The sequence below is a fragment of the Lynx rufus genome, unplaced genomic scaffold (genome assembly GCF_022079265.1).
Source record: "Lynx rufus isolate CCGP_SWC_20201006 ecotype Redwood Valley unplaced genomic scaffold, mLynRuf1.p SCAF_16, whole genome shotgun sequence".
In the NCBI taxonomy this organism is placed as follows: domain Eukaryota; kingdom Metazoa; phylum Chordata; class Mammalia; order Carnivora; family Felidae; genus Lynx; species Lynx rufus.
The window spans coordinates 45,207,472-45,233,480 of record NW_025814830.1 but is presented as its reverse complement, the minus strand read 5'-3'; the positions used below and the strand labels follow the sequence as shown (position 1 = coordinate 45,233,480).

At 39.2% G+C, this 26,009-nt stretch overlaps 1 protein-coding gene across 3 annotated transcripts in view; it reads left to right on the top strand.

The window, feature by feature from the left end:
• Nucleotides 1-26,009, top strand: part of GLG1 (golgi glycoprotein 1) — a 149,968-nt gene that overhangs the window by 64,667 nt on the left and 59,292 nt on the right. For all 3 annotated transcript variants that reach the window (XR_006961908.1, XM_047078762.1, XM_047078761.1), the window contains exon 2: nucleotides 24,693-24,725. Coding sequence is in view for 2 of the 3 variants with exons in the window: in XM_047078762.1 (XP_046934718.1) it covers nucleotides 24,693-24,725 (33 nt within the window). In the remaining variant the exon portion in view is untranslated. The remainder of the gene's footprint in view (nucleotides 1-24,692; nucleotides 24,726-26,009) is intronic.

Genomic DNA, 26,009 nt, shown 5'->3' with positions numbered 1-26,009 from the left:
CTGCCCATGCCAATGAAAGTAGCACCATATGGTATGACTGCTGTTCCACTAGGAAACCCACACCCTGTGGAGACATTGCCTGGCATGAAGCAAAGCCGCTGCTCCCCATGTGCTTATCTTTTTAAGTCAGCATATTGGCCAAGATATATTAAGATTCCAGGACATTATGGTATATACTACCAGTTGAGTCTTGCAGCTCTTTTTCCCACCAGCTTTAACGTTTGGCCACATTATAAAAACACATACTCCAAATTTCATGGAATCTCTCACCCATCTTCAGAAAAAAAGCTTTTGAATGACTTGCAAGAAAGGGAAGTATATACTTTTTAGAACACAATTAATACAATAGATTTAGTACCCTTGTGGTTCTAGTACTCCACCTCTGTCTTCTCTGAATAATAATCTCTTCCTCTCCTATCCACCTCCTTCCCTGATCAAATATCCAAAGGAAAGTTATTTGCAAGTATTGGTCCTAGGTGTGGGCAGAAGTGTTGGAAGATGGGCTGAAATTTGTAGTTCTTTGTGATGGAAAGAGTTTAGAACATGACAGACAGAAGGGACCAATTGCTGTCCTCTCACTTCTGTGTATTTTGTCCTTCCTTCGAATAGGTATATTGTATTTTCCAAATAAGTGTCCTCTCCCTGTTCTTTGTTTTGTGCTAGAGCTGTCATTTAGTTCATTGTGACCTTCATCCAAATGTTTCTTTTTTATGTTTATTTATTTTTGAGAGAGAGAGAGAGAGAGAGCGAGCGCGCGCATGAGCAGGGGAGGGACAGAGAGAGAGGGAGACACAGAATCCAAAGCAGGCTCCAGGCTCCCAGCTGTCAGCACAGAGCCTGACACGGGGTTCGAACTCATGAACCGTGAGATCATGACCTGAGCCGAAGTCAGACGCCCAACTGGCTGAGCCCCCCAGGTGCCCCCAAATGTTTCTTAATTTGATAAAATTACTGTTAAGGCTTTCCAGTATAAAATTAGTTGATTCTCCTGAAAATAAAGACATGCAGATAAGTTTTCTTTATCATATAGTTTACTAGTTTTCAATACCCTTGGTTATTTATTCTTAAAACAGTTGTAAGCACCTACTGTGTGCTAGCTAAAAAAGTGGAATAGACAAAATTTCACCCTCCAAGAACATGGAAGCATTTCAATAATACAGTTTAATGCTTTACTAGAGAGATATACTATGCTTATATTCTCAGGCAGCTGATGAAATGACACCTTCTAATATTTTTTAATGTTTTTATTTATTTATTTTGAGACACAGAGAGAGCATGAGCAGAGAGAGAGGAGAGAAAATCCCTAGCAGGATCTACGCTGTCATCATGGAGCCTGACCTGGGGCTCCATCTCGCGAAAGTTGAGATCATTATCTAAGCGGAAATCAAGAGTGGGGCATTTAACTTACTGAGCCACCCAGGTGTCCCTACACTTTTTAAAGGCTCATAGTGGGGCGCCTGGGTGGCTCAGTCTGTTAAGCGGCCGACTTTGGCTCAGGTCATGATCTTGCGGTCCGTGAGTTCGAGCCCCGCTCTGCTGAATTCATTTATTTTACTTTTTTTAATGCTTATTTATTTTTTAGAGAGAGACAGAGCGTGAGTGGGGGAGGGGCAGGGAAAGCAGGAGACAACGAATCTGAAGCAGGATTCAGGCTCTGAGCTGTCAGCACAGAGCCTGACATGGGACTTGAACTAGTGAACTGGGAGATCGTGACCTGAGCTTAAGTCGCATACTTAACCAACTGAGCCACCCAGGCTGCCCCTGATTTATTATTTTTAAAAAGAGTAAATTGTAGTTTAAACATTGCCCTCTAAATGCCAGTGTTACCCCCAAGTCAGTGTGATAAACAAAATTTCTCTATATTTTCAAATATACCTGACTGGGAATTGGTTACTGTTAAAAAATAAAATACAACTGAGTAAATTTAAAGGTCAAATTAGCTTTACTCGGTGATGAATCGCATAGCACCACATGTAGCAAATAGAAAGGAGCTCTGAGCTGTACAAAATGGGAGACTTGTGTAGGCAGAACGGGGCAAGGACAAGAACGGACCAAAGTACCTCATATCTTTCTTTGGGGACCACAAGGGATCTTTCAGGCAGAAGACCTCACTAGTGCTGACTAGGAAATTCCAGTTTGAGTGGTTTAAGATTACATTCCTGAGAGAGACTGAAACTGTCAATTAGGTTAGGTATGAAGTCTTGAGTTAGCACAAGTGACTCCATTTTGAGCCTTTTAAAATTAAATACCATCTATTTATAACCTAATACCTTTGCTTTCTGTGTATGTGTACCAGATTTTACTTTCTGACCTTTGAGGACTGCCATGAACTTTAATAAATAAAACATTTCTCTCTCTTTTAAAAAAATTAGAGTACATGCTTAGGTATCTGTGGCAGGGGTTTCCAGCTTGCTTGGTGTGGGAGCCTATAAATTTTCTTTATTATAAATCTCACCACACATTTTCTTACACTAGAAATAGTATCCATATCACTGTGTGGAAGATGCAGTACTCAACCTTGCCTTTTTTTCTAAACAGCTTTATTGAAGGATATTTAACATAGCCACTCATTTCAAGTTTACAATGATTTTTAGTAACTTTACTGAATAATGTAACCATCACCTTGAATCAGTTTTAGAATATATTAAGAACTTCTACATCTCAACACCCAAAGGACAAATAATCCATTTTAAAAATGGGCAGAAGACATGAACAGACATTTCTCTAAGGAAGATGTACACATGGCCAACAGACACATGAGAAGATGCTCGACATCATCATCAGGGAAATGCAAATCAAAACTACAATGAGATATCCTCTCACACCTGTCAGAATGGCTAAAATAAAAAACACAAGAAACAACAGGCATTGGCAATGGATGTAGACAAAAAAGGAGCCCTCTTGTACTGTTGGTGAGAATACAAACTGGTGCAGCCACTGTGGAAGATAGTATGGCGGTTTCTCAAAAAGTTAAAAGTAGATCTGCCCTATGATCTAGTAATGGCACTACTGGATATTTACCCCAAAATTACAAAAACACTAATTCAAAGGGATACATGCACCCCTGTGTTTAATGCAGCATTATTTACAATAGCCAAATTATAGAAGCAGCCCAAGTGTCCATTGATTGATAAATGGATAAAGACGAGATGGTGTGTGTGTGTGTGTGTGTGTGTGTGTGTGTGTGTGTGTGTGTGTGTGTGGTGTGTGTGTGTGTGTAAGACGGAATATTACTCAGCCATAAAAAAGAATGAGATCTTGACATTTGCAACAACATGGATGGAGCTAGAGAGTGTAATGTTAAGTGAAATAAGTCACAGTAAAACAAATAGCACATGACTTCACTCATGTGGAATTTAAGAAACCAACCAGCAAAGGGTAAAAAGAGAGAGAGGCAAACCAAGAAACAGACTCTTAACTATAGAGAACAAACTGATGGTTACCAGAGGGGAAGGGGATGGGAGGATGGGTCAAATAGGTGATTAAGGAATACACCTGTCCTCATGAGCACTGAGTGATGTATAGACTTGTTGAATCACTATATTGTACACCTGAAACTAATTTAACACTGTATGTCAACTAACTGAAATTAAAATAAAAACTTTAAAAGACATTGCTCTGTGGCTTTTCTGTCAGATTCTTCTTTCTCAGTCACCTCCTTATAATCAGGTGGTTAAATGTCATGATTCTATTCTTACTTGGTTGAGGTAATTTCATTCCCACCTAAATGTCGTGATCCCCATATCTCTGTCACAGGCCTAAACCTTTTTCCTAAACTCCAGAAACATAACTGTATGCAGAGGAACTCCAGAAATATAATTCTTGATAACCTTTTTCTTCCCTGTCCTAGTGCTTTTCCATCAAGAAACCAAAATAGTGGACTTAATTTTTTAAGAGTAGTGCTCTTTGATCTCTTTATTTAGTAATTTTTTTGTCCTGTCCAGCTTAAAGTCATTGCATAGTTTTGGTTTTACTTTGGGGCTGTATTTGCTTCAGATTCTGTCTCCCTCTCTTTCTGCCCCTCCCCTGCTCATTCTCTATCGCTCTCTGTTTCTTTTCAAAAATAAATAAATGTTAAAAAAAATTAATTTGGGGCTGTGTTAGAGAATTAGTGTTGAAATTAAAAGACCTGAGGGGTGCCCTGGTGGCTCAGTCGGTTAAGCCTCCGACTTCAGCTCAGGTCATGCTTTCATGGTGAATTCAAGCCCTGTGTCAGGCTCTGTGCTGACAGCTCAGAGCCTGGAGCCTTTTCGGATTCTGTGCTTCCCTCTCTCTCTGCCCCTCCCTTACTTGCACTCTGTCTTTCTCTCTCTCAAGAATAAATAAACATTAGGGGGCACCTGGGTGGCTCAGTTGGTTAGGCGGCCTAATTTGGCTCAGGTCATGATCTCGCAGTTGATGGGTTGGATTCCCATGTCTGGCTTTGTGCTGACAGCTCAGAGCCTGGAGCCTCTTTGGATTCTGTCTTCTTCTCTCTCTGCCCCTCCCCTCCTCATGCTCTGTCTCTCTCTCTCAAAAATAAATAATCATTAAAAAAAGTTAAAAAAAAAAAAAAGAATGAACAACAAAAAAAATTTTTTTTAATTAAAAGACCTGAAAAATAGACCCAAAAGGAAGAAATTTCAGAGAAGTTTATTTCATTGTGATGCCATTGTCGGACAGCTTGCCTTTGGAAGCCTAGAGATCAGATAGGATTTCTGTCAACCAAATAACAAATGTATATGGAATGCCATTGTATGCCTGGTATTGTGGTGGCCCAAACTGTGATCACTGCCTTTCCGGAACTGCCCTCAGTTATCTTAAAAAGAAAAACACTGCCAGAGACTGGGGGGGGGGGGGGGGGAGTTGTGATCAACCAAAAGTTTATTGCATTAGGATTTTAATGCTTTCAGGAAGAATTTCAAGGTAGATATAACTTGTAGCCAAATTATTGCAGCACAGTTATTTGTGCCACTGCCTGCTCTGTGATGTCATGGTTGCACCAAGTAAGAATTAGAGCATAGCTTTGAAATTCTTATTCAGTTCAGAATGAATAAGGTGCCCTGTGGCAGATATTTTTAGAATGGAGGAGCAGCTCCAGGGCTTGCTGTGAGTCAGGTTCTCATTCAGAAACTGATCCTGAATATTGACTTTAAAACTTGGAATCTTTCATCCTGAATTAGTTATTCTTCTGTTCTGAAAATTCAAGTTTAAGCTGTCCTCAGTATATCTCACAAGAATGCAACTTTTGGATCAGAGACCATTTAAATGATCCCTCTTATTGAAAGTGGATATTTTTCACAAGCTGTTGTTTCAACAAGCTGTTGTTTCAACAAGCTGTTGTGAGTTGGTAATTATACTACCAAAATTGTTAGAGGGCTTCAGAAAGGTATGGCTCTATTTTTTGTAGGGAAAAGGTTTGAAAAATGTGTTTTTCTCTTTTCACTGTAGTTCAGAATCAAAGCATTCTGTGGCAGAGGATGAGATTAATAATTGGCTTTGCCCAGATCATAGCATAAATTAACTGGTAGAATAAGAATGTGAATTAACAAGTTCATAGTCTTACCCGGTCAGTTGCTTTCCTCGCTATGCAAAAAGAAAGCTTAAATATGAAAAAACCCTGAATTTTGTCATGAGTAGAAACTGTAGCCTTAAGCCATTACATAGATGGAAGATACTTTTGTCTGATCTCTTTTGGTCGCAATTAATGATGTAAGCTAGAGCTACTTAAATTCTAAGGCAAGGGTGATTAGTCATCTTTGGAAGAAGAATGTTTATTTTTTTTGTTTTTTATTTCTGACGTTTTTAGAGAAGATAGATAATTATATTAATTAAGGTATTGGTGAAATAGGGGAAAGGTTGAAAAGAAAGTTTACATTTATAGGATTTTTGTGTGTGTGCTTGCTTTTAATTGAGGCACTACCCCCAAGAGGGCAGGAGAACAAAATAAAACCAGAAAAACTTAGGAATTTTTAGTGGCCCCAAGGTGAACTAATAAGAGATTGTTTTAAACCAGAGAAGTCAATTTCCTATTCCTACGCACTGTTTCTTCATCTGGAAGCAGGGACAATTTTAGTAACCAGTTGAATAAATTATCTTGGTAAGTCGTGTATATTGAGGTCATTTATATAGTGGCAGACCTTTTGGAAAGGAGGTATTAATGCATTCACTTCTCTTTTGAAACTTCATTAACTTGCTCTTAGGCCAAAATTATTCCATATTATTTTATGTTTTAAAACATGTATTTGTGGGGCGCCTGGGTGGCGCAGTCGGTTAAGCGTCCGACTTCAGCCAGGTCACGATCTCGCGGTCCGTGAGTTCGAGCCCCGCATCGGGCTCTGGGCTGATGGCTCAGAGCCAGGAGCCTGTTTCCGATTCTGTGTCTCCCTCTCTCTCTGCCCCTCCCCCGTTCATGCTCTGTTTCTGTCTGTCCCAAAAATTTAAAAAAAAAAAAAAAAGTTGAAAAAAAATAAAACACGTATTTGTTAATTAAAAAAAATTTTTTTTAATGTTTCTTTATTGAGAGACAGAGTGTGAGTGGGGGAGGGGCAGAGGGAGACACAGAATGTGAAGCAGGCTCCAGGCTCTGACCTGTAGCACAGAGCCTGACGTGGGGCTCAGACTCACAAACCGTGAGATCATGACCTGAGCTGAAGTCAGATGCCACCCAGGCATGCCTGTTTGTTCTTTCTTTCTTTTAAGATTTTATTTTTAAGCAATCTCTACACACACGTGGGTAGATCAAGATCACCCAGCCCCAAGATCAAGAGTTGCACACTCCACTGACAGAGCCAGCCAGGCGCCTCTGTGTATTTGTTAATCTGAGATAAAGTTTTAAAATTAAAGTTATAGCCAAAGGTTTTTGGTACATTACTTAATTAGTACTTAATGTGCTTCTTGAATTCCTTAGGTTAATGGCATAACTAGGTAACAACATTTATAACGTTGTAAGATTCTTTTTTTTTTTTTTTTAATGTTTATTCATTTTTGAGAGACTGAGAGCACATGAGTGGGGAAGGGATAGAGGGAGGGAGGCACAGAATCTGAAGCAGGCTCCAGGCTCTGAGCTGTCAGCACAGAGCCCGACGCGGGGCTTGAACGCACGAACTGTGAGATCATGACCTGAGCCGAAGTCGGACGCTCAACCGACTGAGCCACCCAGGCGCCCCAAGTGTTGTAAGATTCTTAACCAGACAAATGACTCAGAGTAGACATATACTAGTGTACAACACTGTTTACATCTGAAGTGTATATTTTAAATGTCAGAATGTTTCATTTTGTGGATTTTATTTATAGTACGTATTACAGAGAAGGTAAGTCTCATTTAAATTTATTTATTTATTTATTTATTTATTTATTTATTTATTTATTTATTTATTTATTTATGGGAGAGCACATGCATGTGTGGGAGAGGGGCAGGGAGAGAGAGAGAGAGCGAGAGAGAGGGAGAGAGAGAGAGAATATGAATCCCAAGCAGGCTCCAGGTCCAGCTCAGAGCCCGACTGGGGGCTGGATCTCACAAACCGTGAGATCATGACCTGAGCTGAATCAAGAGTCACACACCTCACCAACTGAGCCATCCAGGCGCCCCAGTTCCTCTCATTTAAATCTTAAAACTTTTGGGGCGCCTGGGTGGCTCAGTCGGTGAGGCATGTGACTCTTGATTAGGCTCAGGTCATGATCTCACGGTTTGTGAGATCCAGCCCCCAGTCGGGCTCTGAGTGGACCTGGAGCCTGCTTGGGATTCTCTCTCTCTCCCTCTCTCTCTGCCCCTATCATGCTCACTCTCTTTCTCTCTCAAAATCAATAAAAAAACATTACAAAAAAATAAATGCTTGAAGGTTTTTTCCTTGCATACTGAAGTAAATAAAAATAAATAACATGGAGAATCTAGGTAGCAGGTTAAAAAAATTCTTCTTGGCACCAGAATCAAGACTTTCAGTGAGAGCAGTCCAAGATTGACTTTCTGCTATCCATCCCACCCTGGTCTTTTTTTTTTTTTTTTTTTAAACTAAAATGTGTTTTGGTTTGGGGGGGGGGGAATCTATCTATCTATATGGATGTATATGTATATGTTTTGGGTTATTAGATATCACCTCTTGCTTCTGAGTAGGTATATTTTCCCTGATACAGAGAGCCTTTCCCCAGACAAATTCTGTATTGTGGATTATTTAGTAAGATTTCAGTTAGGAAAATGTTTGCGTGCTTTTTGTAGCTCACTTATGTTGTTTATAAGGTCTGTCCTTTTTCTCTGGTCCATAAGGCATTTCATTTGTATCACATGTTAGCATTTAAAATATTATCTTTGAAATACCAAACTTTACTCCAGTCATCGATTCTTACCTTCTGTATTTCTTGTGTAGACTAAAGATCTAAAGACCTTTAATCTAAGCCCCGTATTTTTTAAAGTTTATTTATTTATTTTGAGGGAGACAGACAGACAGACAAAACAAGGGGGAGGGGCAGAGAGAATGGAAGAGAGAAGATCCCAAATAGGCTCTGCGCTCAGTGCGGAGTCTTATGAAGGTTTCAGTCCCATGAACTGTGAAATCATATGGGGCTCGATCCCACAAAATGAAATTATGACCTGAGCTGAAATCAAGAGTTGGACACTTAACTGACTGAGCCACCTAGGCGCCCCCAGAGCCCCATATTTTAGACATTAGATTTCCCATACTCTTCAGAAGAATAATAATTGTGATGATCAAAGTTTTAAAGATACTGTTGTAAGATCTGAGTGTATTTGAAAGAATTATGGTATAGTCCTAGAACTCGTTTGCACTGTTTTATATTTATTACCCGTTTATAGGTGGCTGTCAAGTGATTTGAAATAACACAGACAGATGCATGACATTTAAACTGAATTGTCAAAGTCATTGATCTTGCCTATTAAACTGACCACAAGTAGTATTTACTTGCACAGAAGGAGTCCACTTGAGTTTGGTGTGAGGAGAGAAGTGCATTGAATGCCAATGGTAGGCTAAAAACATTTCCCAAGTAAAATTTAGAAAAGTGATTTTACTTGAGTAATAGCCTTAGTTTGTTTGCACATTTAAAGAGAACTGCATCTGAACAGTTGGATTTAAATACAAAGGCTGTTTGGAGCCTTAAAATATATGAGTGAACAAAACCAAAACTGTTTAAACCTTTCATGTTTACGTAGAAGCAACCTAAATGAAGTTCAAAATAGGTATCACATCTGGATTTGTATATGGGTATTAGATTGAGAGATAAGGGTGGAGGCAGGCAGAAATTCTACACACATATAATTGTGCTAAGCAACTTGATGAAGTCACTTAAAGATTGTTCTTTCCATTGGCATAAGATTTTTGTACCATAATTTCCTAAGTTAATTTATTCCTTTACTCCAGTTTATCCTGATGTAATTTGGATAATTACATTAATAAATAGTTACATAAATAATGTAGCTATTAATTATCACTTTTGTAATTGAACTATTTATGTGTGTGTGTGTGTGTGTGTGTGTGTGTGTGTGTGTAACTTATTGTCAAATTCGTTTCCATACAACACCCAGTGCTCATCCCAACAGGTGCCCTCCTCAGTGCCCATCACCCACTTTCCCTTCTCCCCCACCCCTATCAACCCTCAGTTTGTTATCAGTATTTAAGAGTCTCTTACGGTTTGCCTTCTTCCCTGTCTGTAACTTTTTTCCCCCCTTCCCCTCCCCCCTGGTCTTCTGCTGAATTTCTCAGGATCCACATATGAGTGAAAACATATGGTATCTGTCTTTCTCTGCCTGACTTATTTCACTTAGCATACCACTCTCCAGTTCTGTCCACGTTGCTACAAATGGCCAGATTTCATTCTTATTGCCAAGTAGTATTCCATTGTGTGTGTGTGTGTGTATACATATATATATATATACACACACACACATATATACACACATATCACATCTTCTTTATCCATTTGTCAGTTGATGGACATTTAGGCTCTTTCCATAATTTGGCTATTGTTGAAAGTGCTGCTATTATGCATCAGCACTCCTGTATCCCTTGGGTGAATTCCTAGCAGTGCTATTGCTGGGTCGTAGTGAGGACCCCTTCACACTGTTTTCCAGAGCGGCTGCACCAGTTTGCATTCCCACCAACAGTGCAAGAGGGTTCCCGTTTCTCCACATCCTTGCCAGCATCTATAGTCTCCTGATTTGTTCATTTTGGCCACTATCTTTTATTCATTTTTTGAGAGAGTGTGGGTGGGGGAGGGGTAGAGAGGGAGGGAGACACGGAATCCGAAGCAGGCTCTAGGCTCTGAACTGACAACACAGCCTGACGCGGGGCTTGAACTCACGGACCGTGAGATCATGCCTGAGCTGAAGTCAGACGCTTAACCAACTGAGCCACCCAGGCGCCCCTGTAATTGAACTGTTAAAACTGAAGTTGCCTTCCTCTAGCTAAGAATCTATAGATCTACAAACTTACTCCTGAAGTTGAGGCTTAAAAGAAAACCTCTTTTTACTTACTTTTTTCCTTATTTCTGAGATTGATTTATTGCTGTGTTTTGGAGTTAGGGCAGTACAAAATTAATAATCTTCTAGAAGTATACTATAGTAATATTATAGATAATATTTATTGTATGCTTATTGTGAGTACTCATAGGTGCTTTATGTGCTTTGCCTAATTTATTCCTGCATATGTAATAAATACTCATCCCCATTTATAGATAAGGAAATTTAGGCTTACAAGAGTTAAATAATTAGTCCAGCTAGTACTTGGAAGAACCTAAATTTGATCCTAGTTCTCGCAAGTCTATGCTGCATAACCAGTGGTGTAGACTATATAGTAATGAGTGCTTAGTAATACCTGGGAGCATCTTTAGTTTCCATTATTTGAGGTGAATGTTCTTTACCCAGAAAGTAATGCGTACTTGAACCATCGGCATACTTTATAAAGTATTTAAAAATAGTAAATCTAAAAGCATCTGGAACTGTTCTACCTTTGTCCTTTCACCTTCTCCCAGTGAACTACTCCTTTTCTATACTTTGACTATTCCCTTTCTGTAACAATATTTTCCCTTCCTCAGAAAGGTAGTATTGGTTTATGGAATCATAGTAGATATGCAACTAGTTGGAGTCAGAATGTCTCACTTTTTATGTAGTTTTCCGCCAATTCCAATTGAAGTGTTGAGAGTTATGATCTATTTAGGTCATACAATGAGCACTGGCTCAGTTGGAGTACCATTAAAGGATCCTCCTGGTCTTTTGTTCTTTACATTTTGATTTCAAAATCCATTAATTTTATAATAGAAAAATATCACTTTAAAAGGCAAAGATATGGTTTGGAGATTGTGGATAATTCTTGTAAAATATTGCATCTTTATTGTTTACATTAATCTATCAATATTTCCCAAAGTAAGTGTTTAATTTACATCACTTCAGCATTTGATATAGTGGTGATTATTGATGTATACTTGGTAGTATCTTGTTCTATCAACTGTAGATTGATGTTATCTAAAGAAAAACGTGGGAAACTTGAGAAGATTTCATTAGATTATTCATGTTACTGATGTTTATAAACCTCAGAAGATTCAGTTTTTAAAATATATCAATTGAGGGGGTGCCTGGGTGGCGCAGTCGGTTAAGCATCCAACTTCAGCCAGGTCACGATCTCGCGGTCCGTGAGTTCGAGCCCCACGTCAGGCTCTGGGCTGATGGCTCGGAGCCTGGAGCCTATTTCCGATTCTGTGTCTCCCTCTCTCTCTGCCCCTCCCCCGTTCATGCTCTGTCTCTCTCTGTCCCAAAAATAAAGTAAAAAACGTTGAAAAAAAATTAAAAAAAACATATATATCAATTGAGGTTTTTCCAATTCAGCCCCAAAGTCTTTCTTTTTTTTTTTTTTTAATTTTTTTTTTCAACGTTTATTTATTTTTGGGACAGAGAGAGACAGAGCATGAACGGGGGAGGAGCAGAGAGAGAGGGAGACACAGAATCGGAAACAGGCTCCAGGCTCTGAGCCATCAGCCCAGAGTCCGACGCGGGGCTCGAACTCCCGGACCGCGAGATCGTGACCTGGCTGAAGTCGGACGCTTAACCGACTGCGCCACCCAGGCGCCCCCCAAAGTCTTTCTTTGAGCTAGATATTGAAGGATCAGTTGGTATGGACCCCAATATACTTTTCTGAATTACGCCAATCTGTTAATAAAGCAAACCTGAATTTATTAGTACTTACTACAAATAGGAGGATACCACCTTGACAGGAAGAAGTCAAAATTGAGATATTTAAATGCCTTTGAGATCTGACATAAAGTGGTTTCAAAGGGTCTTTTAAAGAAGGGAACTGATTGTGATTGGACAAAATTTGCAATACAACAATTTAGAATTGGTGGACACTTCGAGTTAGAGGTCTTAAAGCAATTCTTCTTAATGTTTTTTTTTAAATTAATTTATTTATTTTGAGAGAGAGAGAAAGAGAATGACCTGAGGAGGGGCAGAGAGATCCGAGGAGACAGAGGATCCAAAGCGGGCTCCAAGCCGAAGACAGCAGAGAGCCCAATGTGGGACTCGCACTCATGAACTCTGAGATCATGACCTGAACTGAAGGCGGATGCTTAACCAACTGAGCCACCCAGGCACCCCTAAAGCAGTTCTTAATGCATAAATATGTTAGTTAGATAAGGAAGTCATTTGCTCAGATGAGAAGATTCTTGTCTCTGGTAAATTGATCTATTAGGAATTCCCTGAATCAAATGGTGAAGTTATTGATTTGCAGTCTGTCTTTCTTGGGCAGAGATTCCCTGAAACAACAACTATGTCATGTTTAACATAGGTGGTCTACAGTCTTACGTTAACAGAATTGGTCTTGGTTATCTGTCCCCTCTTATCCTTCTTCAGCCCAGACTGAAAAATGGAACATTATCATCTGGGAATATGATCAATCTGGATGTAGACCACTGTTTTAAAGAATTGTGGCTGCATATCCAGTTTCAGGTAGTAGTCATTTCATCCACTACATATATCAACTTTTCCTGTTTGTATTGTAGGATGATCATTTGTTTGTTGTATCATCTGATCCATCATTTAAGACTAGAGATGATGCGTTTGAACACTGCACCTCAAACAGGAGAGAGATTATGATCAGAGTTTGCAGTCCATTTCTAAGCCAGGAGCCTAGAGTGCCCAAATTAAAACAAGAGAACGCATCTCATCCACAGTCCAAAGAGATTTTGTCCATAATCCAAAGAGCCTGTACATTTACATGTGGGGCTATCAGACAGATTACTTAATTTCATAATTTCTTTGATTGTCTAGTTCCCATTTCAATCTGTGAACCATAGCATATAAGATTTCCCTAACTGTGTCAGTTATAAAGTGTGTTTGAAGAAGTTTGAGGGTAGAATGAAACAGTCCAGAATTCTTGTTGAGTAGTTCAGTCTTCAGATTTCAAATTGAGGCCCACTTCTTTATTTTACTGGTATTTTATGGTAAATACTCATAACATAAAATTTACCATTTTAAAGCATACAATTCACCACAGAGGCCCACATTTTCTCTTTCTTGAGGGAAGTTGTATGGTCTCATTTTTTTTGGAGAAAGAAGGGGACTGGTGGACCAGAATGGACCCTGACTCACCATCAGTTTACCAAGCTAAACCTGTCCAGTTTGCTGGCAGTAACCAATAGGCTTTTGTACCACAAATTAGGATCAGTCATTAGGGTCTACCCAATGATCAGTTCTTGACCAGAATATTCCTATAGGATTGCCAAAATTTAAGGTATAGTGTTGCCATTCAAAAGAAGTTAGATGCCAGGTAGGAGACTATAAAGTGGAGATATCTCAAGTAGATAAAGGGCTAGATTTGATAGGGAATCAGAAGAGTTACTTACAGAGTAAAAGGCCTATAAATATGAGACAGGTATTAAATACACACCATCTTTTTCATGTGACAGTTTGGTTATAGACTAGCTCCTGAAAATAATCATTAAGTGTTGTTTCAGTGGAGGCTGAAACCTCTTTCCTAGGTGTGACATGACAGGAGGTTTTAAATTTGGGGTTTTAGAATGGAGGTTTAAGAAGTAAAGGAAAAGGTGGAGTTTTCCCTTGAATTTGGGTTTTTGTGTTGTGGTGCTGGCTTTGCTTTTTGATTTTTGAAGGAATATATTTTTTTTTTTTTTACAGCTGTGTTTTCAAATCTCAAAACAATGCTCAAGTATGCTAGGTTTTCCCAGTTCAGTTTTCACACAGATTGAGTTTTCTTATGTACTTAATAGCATTTATATGGAACCTTAAGGTTTTCATTCAGCCGTCAATTGATTCAGTGACATTGAGTAAACACCATCCCCATTTTGGACTTAAGTGGAGGGGTAGAGTGGTACAGGGGTGGTTGGGGAAGTGGTTTGGGACTACCTCAGTTGTGTTGAGTCTGTGGTGCCTTAGATAGTCATGAGGAGTAAGGAGGAGGTCCCAAAAGTTTGAAAATTTCTTGGATAAGTTATCTCTAAATTACGCTTTTAATTCTCTGACCTTCTGATGATTCTCTAAGCTTCAGGACATAATATCTTTTAAAGCTTTTGATCAGAATTATTTGCAGCAATGTCTGTAGGTTCTGATAGCTATATTTGTCATTATCTTTAACTGTATTCAATTTTTTTTTAATTTCTCTGTTACATTTATCTTTCTCCATATCTACTGTTGTTCAGTGGTGATTACTTTTCCTCATATAGTTTCTTGATGTGACTCCCTTTCCAGGAGACACTATTTGTATAAAACTATTTGCTGTTTCTCTGACACTTTTTGAGTCCATTTAAGCATCTATTGATGCCAAGGTACCAGGTACCCTTCTTCCCCCACTTCAGCTTAGCATTTCCCAGTATTCAGATGGCCTTTATCTCTCTCATCTAACCTAAGATTTGTCCCCCTGAGGCTCCTGCTTCAAAGCTTACATGCTTCAGAATTATGCAGTTGCTTTGTTATTCAGATGGAAGGCTAGTTCCTGAGTCAAAGCTGTTCTCCTCAGAAGCACCAGTCATAGCGGGACCTGGGTGGCTCATTCGGTTAAGTGTCCGACTTTAGCTCAGGTCATGACCTCACGGTTTGTGAGTTGGGATGCCACATCGGATTCTCTGCTGTCAGCACAGAGCCTGCTTTGGATCCTCTGTCCTCCTTTCTCTGCCCCTTCCCCCTGGTTTCTCTCTTTCTGTGTCTCTCAAAATAAGTAAATAAACTTAAAAAGAAGAAGAAGAAGAAGCACCAATCATTTGTGCTGGGTTATACAGAAAGGGTTCTGCACGTTCTGGCAGCTCTGTGCTCTTTGCCTCTCTTTAGGCCAGTTAAAGTAAGTAGTGCACTAACCCCTGGTCAGTATGGAAGAGATGTGGTATTTTTAGATACTTGAGTATGGTTCATGAGAAATTATATTTCATTTTGGGACTTTTTTTGCATCTTGTAATTTTATATGCCTTTTTTGTTTTTATCTTCTCACAATTACAGAAGTAACATAGTCGGATTGGAGGTACTGAGCTGCATTGACAGAATCAGTCCAGATTTACTGGCCGTAATCCCTAATAGTATTGTCACATGCCTGGAAAACTTCTCTCTTTTCGTTTCCCACTTTGCATTTGGCTCAGTAGCTCCTGCTTTGACAAATTTGGTCCTGTATATTCAGCTGTTCCAAATCAACTGAGATGGCAAATTAAATAAAACATATAAAGGATGCCATATAAAAATTGATCTTTTGTTCCTTATTCATACTATGTCCTTCAGAGAATTTTGTTTTCACTTCTCATTCTCAAACTCCCACATAGAAGCGCTTGGGTGGCTCAGCTGGTTGAGCGTCCGATTCTTGATTTCAACTCAGGTCACGATCCCAGGGTTGTGGGATCAAGCCCCACATCAGGCTCCGCACTGAGCACAGAGCCTGCTTGAGATCCCCCTGTCAACTCAGTCCCTCTTCCCACCTCCCTGTGTGTGCATGCATGCTCTCTCTTTCTCTCTCACTGCCCCCTAAATAAAATGGAAAAATAAATAAATAAATAAATAAATTTCTCACCTAAAAGTTGAGCATACTGACACAACTAAACCATAAAATGGTTAATGTGCTTTTCTTAGAACTACTAATCTAAGACTCTTAAGAGGACCAGATTGCTACTTGCCATGTTCTAGAAAGTGTGGATTTCCCATATTTCCCTGCCCCAACCATCCCCTTTGAAATACACACTGAAAGAGAAAGAAAATAGAAAAATATGGACTGCAAAGAGTGTATCGTCAGATACCTAAGGGTGCCTTACCTATGATGTATTCCATATATTTTCACAAGTGTCTCTGTTTGTCTTTTTTGTTTATTTTTGAGAGAGAGAGAGAGAGAGAACAAGCAGGGGCAGGGCAAAGAGAGAGGGATAGAGGATCCTAAGCTGGCTCCATGCTGACAGTAGGAAGCTGGATGTGGGACTTGAATTCACAAACCATGAGATCATGACCTGAGCTGACGTCTGAAGCTTAACCGACTGAGCCCTGCAGGTGCCCCGCTCTGACTTCTTTCTGTTATCCTACCCATAGTGGGTAAGGGGGACTTTCTTCATTCTTTAAAGTATCAGGCCCTCTTCCCACCCCAGACTCCACTTTTTGTATAATGGTTAGGTGTAGACTCATGTTTTATCTTCCCTACCACCCTAATTGATTTACTTGAAAGCCAGCATCTATAATCTGTGTCTCATACCCTTTTTAAAAATAAATCTCCCACTGGACCTTTATAGTAAATTCACTCTGAAAAGATGGTTGAATGTTAAAGAATCACACAAAAGCACAACTCTTTAGTGAATCAGAAAAGCATTGTTGGAGGGCACAAAGCCTATGCTGGTCACTGTCCTTTTGGAAAAACAATACTTAGCAGCAATCCCTGGGTACAAATAAGAAAAGTTAATTCTCATTGGCCAGAATAATGTACTGAAAAGAACTTGGTTATGAATCTGACAGAAGATTAAAATTCAGTTTATACTTGCTCACGGAAAGTTCACCAAGACTAGAAAACTGACTTTAATCATTACCAACTGTATTATATTATTGAGTTTGCTTTTTTTTTGGTGGGCAGGAGGCAGGTGGATTGGGTCATGTTAATAAATGAATTGTTCATATGATTGGCACTTTACTGGGTTCTTAATGAACAAACTCCCAGAAGAAGAATCTCCTTACTATTGTAGGAGAATGTTTCTAATCACAGGGAGACATCAGGTTGTTGCCCAGCCTTCAGATTTGTGCAAGGCTATAAAAGCACTGATACTGTTGACATTTTTTCTTTGTTTTCTCCCAGGTGATTAATAAACAGCATCTATTATCACTTAATTTAGTACCAGGTGTGATCTGGTGGGTAGTTCAACTTCAGTCTTTCTAACTGTAGAATGTTCCAAATTTTAGACACAGTCCAGCTCCCAAGCATTTCTATTTCAGAAACTGGGACAACTTCCAAGTAAGTTTTGTGAATCCTTCAATTTCTCCTGCCAGACTCATTAAGTCCGCCTGTTCACCTTGGGGAAATCAGAGTTCAGACTTGTACTTTCTGTAAAAACCATCCTTTTAAGTGAATGTGATGGTTGATTTAATTGAGAATATTCAGACTCAGGCTTTTCAGTAGTTTATTCTGAAACCTGTTGTGCTTTGGCCAGCAGAGAATGATTAAGATGAAGCACTGGGAAACTGTAGTCATAATATGCAAATTACCCACATTAAAAGACATGGAAATCAATAAATACTTCTATTTCTATTTTCCACATCTCACATCTTATAGCCTCCTACAGCTGCAAAGAATCTCAACCATCTTAGACCACTGTTTCTTAATTTTTTGGTGCCTTATGGTTCTTTGTGAGATTTATCATGACAGCTATGAATTCTCAGAAAAATATACTTCCGCACAAAAGTTTGTATTCAGTTTCAAGAGAGTCTCACCCCTAAAGTCAGTTCATGATCCTAGGTGAAGAAATCCCTGTTCTGTCCTCAGGGGTCTGGAGAAGTTAAGTGACACACCAAAATCACACAGCTTCTATAGCTGAATATTTTCATGAATCCGTTGTCTTTTTTCTGTCATTGTATCCCTTTAGTTAAAACCCATTTTGAATTCACAGAGCTTAGAGGAAGGACAAGTAGTTTTAAGCCTTAAAGTGAACTACATCATCTTTTGCTTACCCAACAAGGAGACTGGAGTACAGTAATACCCAAAACATTGAAATCATTGATTTAGAAAGGCCAAGTGAACTAAGCAAAGTTTTTTTTATAATTTGCTCTAGTTACCATAGGGCTACTCTGGTTTCATAGTTGGTCTAATTACTCCAGTCTTTACTTACCTGTGCTTCCTGCATGTAAATTCATCATGTGGCTGTCAGATCATTCTAGAGTACTTGTTCTGTTTATTCATGCTGTCTGCCTTTCTTTTTCTTGCACCTCCTGAAGACCCTCCACCCCATCCCCCACTGGTCATTGTGCTCAACCTGACTTTACGGAGCCTTTTTTGGGAGGCATCACGCTGAAAGCATCACAGTGAGCATTAGTTGCCATTTATTAGCATTATTTAAATTCCTGTTGTGCTGTCTCCTAGACGTGTACTTTGATCACATTACTCAGTTTTTCTGGATTTTGAGATCTTCATCTGTAAAATTGGACACAAAACCATTTATCTTGCAGTCCATCATGTCAGAAATAAATTTGACATCTAGCTCAGTTAAGTGACACTTTTACCTTTTCCTGCTATCCATGACATTCTTTATTGGAGTCAGGCCGATGTCTCCAAGCACTCAGTGCTTATCTCCTTTATGGTGTTATTGCCACATTGTTCATTCAGCATTATTTGAGCTCTTTCTCTGTTTCAGTCACTGCCGTGTTGGGTTGAGGGGATGTGTCACACTCTCCTTTTCTCTTTCCTCTGTTCATAAATTTTTTTTATTGATACTAATATATGTAATTTCAGCAGTCTCTTCTACAAAGTTTGGTCATTAAATTAACAGCTATTTATGAGGCTTTTCATAAATTCTTCTCCTCCCAGATCCATTGCCAAGAGGACAATTATTTATTTTCCATGAGGAAACACTTGATGTAAGAGACACTTATTTCTTCTTTTGTTTTTAATGTTTATTTATTTTTGTGAGAGAGAGTGCCCATGTGAGAGTGCATGTACAAGTTGGGGAGGGGCAAAGAGACAGAGACAGAGAATCCCAAGCAGGCTCCACACTGTCAAGGGCAGAGCCCGATGCAGGGCTCGAACTTGTAACAAAGAGATAGTGACCTGAACCGAAATTAAGAGTGTGATGCTTAACCCACTGAGCCACCGCAGCACCCCAGAGACACTTCTTTTGAAGTCCACCGTTCTGTCTCTAGAATGATGGAGAGCAGCTAATAATATAGCAAAGCTCAGCTTCTCATTTGATAGTTCCACAGGCTAGGAGCCTGCTCTTTGCCTCTGATTTAATGGGGAGAGAGTGAGGATAGGACTCCTAAACTGGTTACAAGGAAGGTTTCAGTTCTTAATCCTCTATTTTGATCATGTTCTTCTTTATCATTTGAAAAAATTACTACATATACCACAATATTTTATAGTTACTTATAAAATATTAATTCTTTTTTTTTAACTTTTAAAATTTTATTTTTGAGAGAGAGAGATAGAGCACGAACGGGGAAGGGGCAGAGAGAGAGGGAGACACAGAATCCAAAGCAGGCTCCAGGCTCTGAGCTGTCGGCACAGAGCCTGACATGGAACTCGAACCCACAAACCGCAAAATCATGACCTTAGCTGAAGTTGGATGCTTAACTGACTGAACCACCCAGGTGCCCCTTAAGTATTCTAATATATGCATTATAAAACCTTAAAATGTAAATTAAAAGATGATTTTTTTTTAAGAAGAGGTTCTCTGGGCGCCTGATTGGCTAAGTCGATTGGGCACCTGACTCTTGATTTCAGCTCAGATCACGGTCTCGCGGGTTCATGGGTTTGAGCCCTGCGTGGGGCTCTGCACTGACAGCATGGAGCCTGCTTCGGTTCCTCAGTCTCTTTCTCTCCCTGCCCCTCTCCCACTTGCTCTCTCTCTCAAAAATAAATAAAACATTAAAAAAGTAAAGAGAGATTCTCTTATTTTCTTCTTGAGCTCTAGGGGATCATCTACCCTGCGTATTCCATGGAAATCATTCCTTTGTCTCATCTTTCAGGCCTAGCTCAAGTCCCAGTTCTTGCTTAATTGCATGACTTCACCATTTTATCTCTTCAACTGGATTGTAAACCACCTGAGGTTAGAGACAGTGTCTTATCTTTCTTCTGTATCCCACAACAATCCCTCACACAATTTTGGGTCCATCATAATTATCCAGTATTTACTTGTTGCTTCATTTCTTGGGATCATTTCAGAGTATTATTTCATTGATAACAAAGTAAACAAAAAATCCTCAGCCTTATTCTACCTTAGTAATTCTGGGTTTTATTCTCTATGCGATTCATCTTCTTAGGTTAAAGGTAATCAAGCCTATCTGCATTTATAGTTTTGCAGAAGTAGATACATACTATGTCTGATGAAGTGATTTGATTGGGACATCATGGGAGTGGTACAGTCTGAGAATCAAACCTGCATCCGCACCCACATCTGTTTTTGGTCCCTGATATTTTTGCCTTTTAGAGTCTTATCAAATGGTCATGCTAAACCATAGCATTTTCTTTTTATACTTCCTCTGGAGTTACTTTGTGCTGGCATTCATGTTCCCACTGTTTGGGTATACTACTTTATTTTTTATATTTTGCAGATAGGTCTCTGTTCACTTCCTCTGAACCATCTCTATGACCTTTGATTCTACAGACCCTTTTAAATTTCTAAAATTATTTGCAATTATACATAGAAAATCTTCATAGCTGTGTTTAGTTCTGTTAGTCTCAATGGCCTAACATCATAACCTGGTTCTTTTTTTTTTTTTTTTTTAATGTTTATTTTTGAGAGAGAGAGAGACAGAGCATGAGTGGAGGAGGGGCAGAGACAGACAGACAGACAGACAGACAAACAGAATCTGAAGCAGGCTCCAGGCTTTAAGCTGTTAACATAGAGCCCCATGTGGGCTGAACTCAAGGACTGAGAGATCATGACCTAAGCCAGAGTCGGGTGCTCAACTGACTGAGCCACCCATGCGCCCAAATCATAACCTGGTTCTTATAGCATTCCTATGTTGTCATCTTCTCTTTCTTGGAAGAGATACTAAATCTAAAAAGAAAAAAAAAATAAGTTTATTGCCTATTGCAAATTAAGATGACAAAAGAGACGAAAACGAAACACTGGGCTCCCAATGTGCAGTTCATTTGTGTCTCCGTGGCTCACGTGTTTCTTTCATAAAAGGCTATAGTACTCTGTATTTACTAACATAATTCACTAAATTAGATTGTAGCTATTATCAATTGTGGCTTAATGGATTTCAGATTTTTATTATTCCATTTGCTTGATAGGTATATTATTCATTTTTTTTCTTCATAACAATCTCCCTCAATTTCAAGTTCTCATAATGACAGATACTTACTTTTCTTGCCCGTGGCTCTGCAAGTCATTTAGGATGGCTCTGCTCTGGGCTATAGGTAGGGTTTAAGTCTGCTGCACATGTCTCTTTTCCTTGTACTAGCAGCTGCCTGGACGTGTTCTTCTCTTGGGAAATGGCAGGAGTGTGAGAGTGAAAAGCACATTTAAAACTTCTTCTATTGGGGCGCTTGGGTGGCTCAGTCGGTTAAGCGTCTGACTTTGGCTCAGGTCATGATCTCCTAGTTTGAGCCCCATTGCCAGTGGGCTCTGTGCTGACATCTCAGAGCCTGGAGCCTGCTTTGGATTCTGTCTCCCTCACTCTGCCCCTCCCTTGCTCATGCTCTCTTTCTCTCTCTCTCACTCAAAAAATGAATAAACATTTTAAAAAGTAAATAAAATCTCTTCTGTTGTGTCTATTTAAAATCCCATTGGCCAAAGCAAGTCAGTAGTAGCCTAGCCTTATATCAGTGGAGCAGGGTGTATACTCATTGCGCAGCAGGAGGCTGTGCAGAGTTACAGAGCAAAGGTTGTGGATATCAGATGCTATTAAAGAGGAGTAAAAAACTAGGGGAAATAATCCAGTCTACCAATGTAGGGAAGCAAGCCATTAAAACTGTCAATTTGCTCGTATAGGTCCTGTGAACTGTAAACATAACACTTTTTCCATGAGCAACTTGCATATTATTTAAATAAATTATTTTGAAAATGCTCCAATGCTCTGGATTTCTTTCAAGAATTCTCCTTTTTTAGGGGCACCTGGGTGGCTCAGTCGGTTGAGCGTCTGACTTCGGCTCAGGTCATGATCTCACGGTCCGTGGGTTTGAGCCCCGCGTCGGGCTCTGTGCTGACAGCTCAGAGCCTGGAGCCTGTTTCAGATTCTGTGTCTCCCTCTTTCTCTGACCCTCCCCTGTTCATGCTCTCTCTCTCTCTGTCTCAAAAATAAATAAACGTTAAAAAAATTTTTTTTTTTTTTTAAAAAGAATGCTCCTTTTTTAAAGCAAGCTGCGCGCTCAACATGGGGCATGAACTCACACCCCCTGAGATAAAGAGTCGTATGCTTTACTAACTGAGCCAGCTGGCTGGCCCCCCTCAAGAATGCCCCTTTAATCCAAAGTTATTGTGTAGTAGAAATGAATACTAGTTGAAATGATAGTGTTACTCATTGGCTTTGTGCTTTGTTTGAGAAAGAGCAAGAATTGCTGATTGATTGGAAAATATTTAAGGGATAGATTAAAACAGGATAAGGCAGAAAGCTGCCTAAACAAAATAAAGCTTTCTTGCTAATAATAAACTGTTAAGAGATGTAAGACAAGCACTTGGGATTGAAGTGGAGGGAGCAGAGTTAAGCTAGTTTCAGTCATAGTATAGAGGCTGATTTCTGAGACTAGAAAGCCCCCCCCCCCAAAAGGCAGTACCTGTTTTTATGTAGACAAGTGGGGGAACAGTCCAAAGATGGTATGTTGTAATTTTATGATTACCTAGGAATCTAATTAAAGTCACTTTTCCTTTTGTGTGTGTGTGTCTATTGATTTTGAGAGAGAGTGTATGTATGTGGAGATGAGGGTCAGAGCGAGAGGGAGATAGAGACCCCCAAGCAGGCTCTGCGCTGACAGCACACCTCGGGGCTCAATCCCAGTGAGATCATGACCTAAGCCAAAATCAAGAGTCGTACGCTTAACCGACTGAGCTACCCAGGCACACCTAATTAAAGTCAGTTATAATATTTTATGAATAAGTACAAAAACAAGTTTTTATATTAGTGTCAATGCCTATTAAATTCTACAGTGGAATTAGTAGTTCCCTAGAAAACTTTTTCTTTCTGAAGTGATTGATGCTAGTTGTGGCTGCTTAACTTGTTAATATTTACTGTTTATTGCCTTATCTCTATCCGTGAATAGAAAGAATCTTTATTTTGAAAATGGCATCTTTTAGGACCTGCTTTGGTGATATTTCATAGAAGGTGCACAGAATTCCCTTCCTTTGAACAGGTTGGAATGCTATGGAAACTCAAATGAAATGGTATTGTCTTACAATTGTATCTTTTTTAAAGGCATGAACAAGGAAACTAAATATGTGTATTGCCGTTATGTAACATTAAGCATAACCTAGCTTACTTTTTAAATTATGGAATAGAAAGTTCATTTTACTTCTGGTACATGTACCTGGCTTTGCAGAGCACATATAGTCATGGGACTATATATATAATTTCTATTTTTTTAAAAAACTTTCTATTTTAAATGATATACTTGCAAGATTATAGGCTCCTAAGAAGTTACATAGAGGTCCTATGTACCCATGACCTCACTTCACCTAGTGGTGGCATAAGACTAGTTTTTAAATCATTTGATGGACCTTCTTTGTCCTCTTTAAAAATTTTTTTCTTAATATGTATTTATTTTTGAGAGAGAGAGAGAGACAGAGACAGAGGCAGACAGTGATCGGGGTAGGGGAGCAGAGAGAGGGAATCACAGAATCGGAAGCATGCTCTAGGCTCTGAGTTGTCAGCACAGAGCCTGATGCGGGGCTCAAACTCACAAACTGCAAAGTCATGACCTGATCCACAGTTGGATGCTTAACCGACTGAACCACCCAGGTGCCCCTGCCCTCTTTAATAAGTCTGTTTTGTTTTGTGTTGTTTTTTTAATTTTTTTTCAACGTTTTTTATTTATTTTTGGGACAGAGAGAGACAGAGCATGAACGGGGAAGGGGCAGAGAGAGAGGGAGACACAGAATTGGAAACAGGCTCCAGGCTCCGAGCCATCAGCCCAGAGCCTGACGCGGGGCTCGAACTCACGGACCGCGAGATCGTGACCTGGCTGAAGTCGGACGCTTAACCGACTGCGCCACCCAGGCGCCCCTGTGTTGTTTTTTTTTAAGATATCTAACTTTAGAAAGGACACCTGTATTGTGCCTGATTTTCTTTAGCTTTCAGAATTATGAAGTGTTCTGTAAGGATCCTGATGTCCCTATAGCTTTGTTTCTTTAGTACTTTATTCTCCCCTGTCCCTATTTTCAGATCAAACCGTTGATTACAAAGGGGTTATGTCTCATCTCCTTTTCTGGTATATTTCTCCCCAGCTATCTAAAAGATATATAAGCCCCATTTTCCTTCTTAAATCGAAGAAGCATATTCAGTTAAATATTCACGTTTCTTGTTTTGAGTTTATTTTGGTGGTGTTTGAAAACTTGAGTTGTTTTTTTTTTAACATTGTCTTTTTTTTCCCCCCTTTTAGCCTGAAAATGAGATTTCTTCAGACTGCAATCATGTAAGTATGGATTTTCCAGAGTTCACTGTATATGCTTTATATGTGTGACAGGTTCAGGATGCTTTTCCTGTTATTCTGAGAAATATTATGTCTTCTTAGATTCCCTCCATTTTAACCACGTTGATCGGCCTTATTTAAGGATCATGGTAAATCTGCAAATACCCTTCCATTCTAGAAACCAACAGGTTTTGTCAAATAATATTTACGTACTTAAGTTTAAATTTTACTTCAGTTATAGCTACCATATGAAAATAATTGTTTCTCTGCTTATCAAGTTTACAACTTTAGAATTCCATATTTTGAAGTTGTTTTATTCAGTCATAATACAGTCACATACTATGTACCGTACACTGTGATAGAAACTACAGGCACCTACAAGTGAATACCTTGAAGACAGAGGCCTGTATTAGAGTTAGCGGAAAGAAAAGTGAATTTTGCTCCGGGGGGATTGATGTCAAGAAAGGCTTAAAAGTGGAAATGAGACTTGAGTTGGGTCTTAAAAGAGGAGTGAGTAGTCTTATATCTGACAGTGCTGGAAGAAATCACTGTCACAGTGTAGAAGGCAGTTTGGAGGGCAGATGTAAGAGCAGAGAAGCAGGCTAACTGCTTAGATTGACTGCTTATTCTAAAGAATGTGTAGATAGGTCAGAGATTCAAAGTAAAAATAAAACCACAGGAGTACTAGAAGAAAACATGAACACGAGGAAGGTGTTTTAAAACATGACAGAACATTAAGAACTATATTTGTAAAAAAAGATTGGTAAATTTGATTGCATTAAACAAACTCAAAAGATTTTATTTTTCCTTCAAAAATGTTCGGTATATTATGAAAAAGTATTTGCAACACCGATAAAAAGGCCTATATTCTTTAATAGAAAGCGCTGTTAATAGACACAGGCAACAGATATTTATATACTATTCACAGGTAAAGAGAAAGATGTCCAGTAAATAATGAAAAAGTTGATTCTCTTTTATAGTTAAAAGTGTGAAAATTAAAAGACAAATGAGTGCATTGTTTTCACCCATCTGATTAGCAAATATAAAAAAATTAATAAATACACAGTATTGATGGGAATATGGGGATTTAAGCTCTCTAGCCCACTAATCAGCAAACTGCTACCCATTGGCCAAATCCAAACCACTGTTACACATAAAGTTTTATGGGAATGCTCCCACGCACATTCAGTTACGTATACTGTCTTTGGTTGCCTTCCACGCCATAATGGAAAGGTTGAGTAGTTTCTACAGAGACTTTAGGTCCCTTGAAGTATAAAAGAAAAAGTG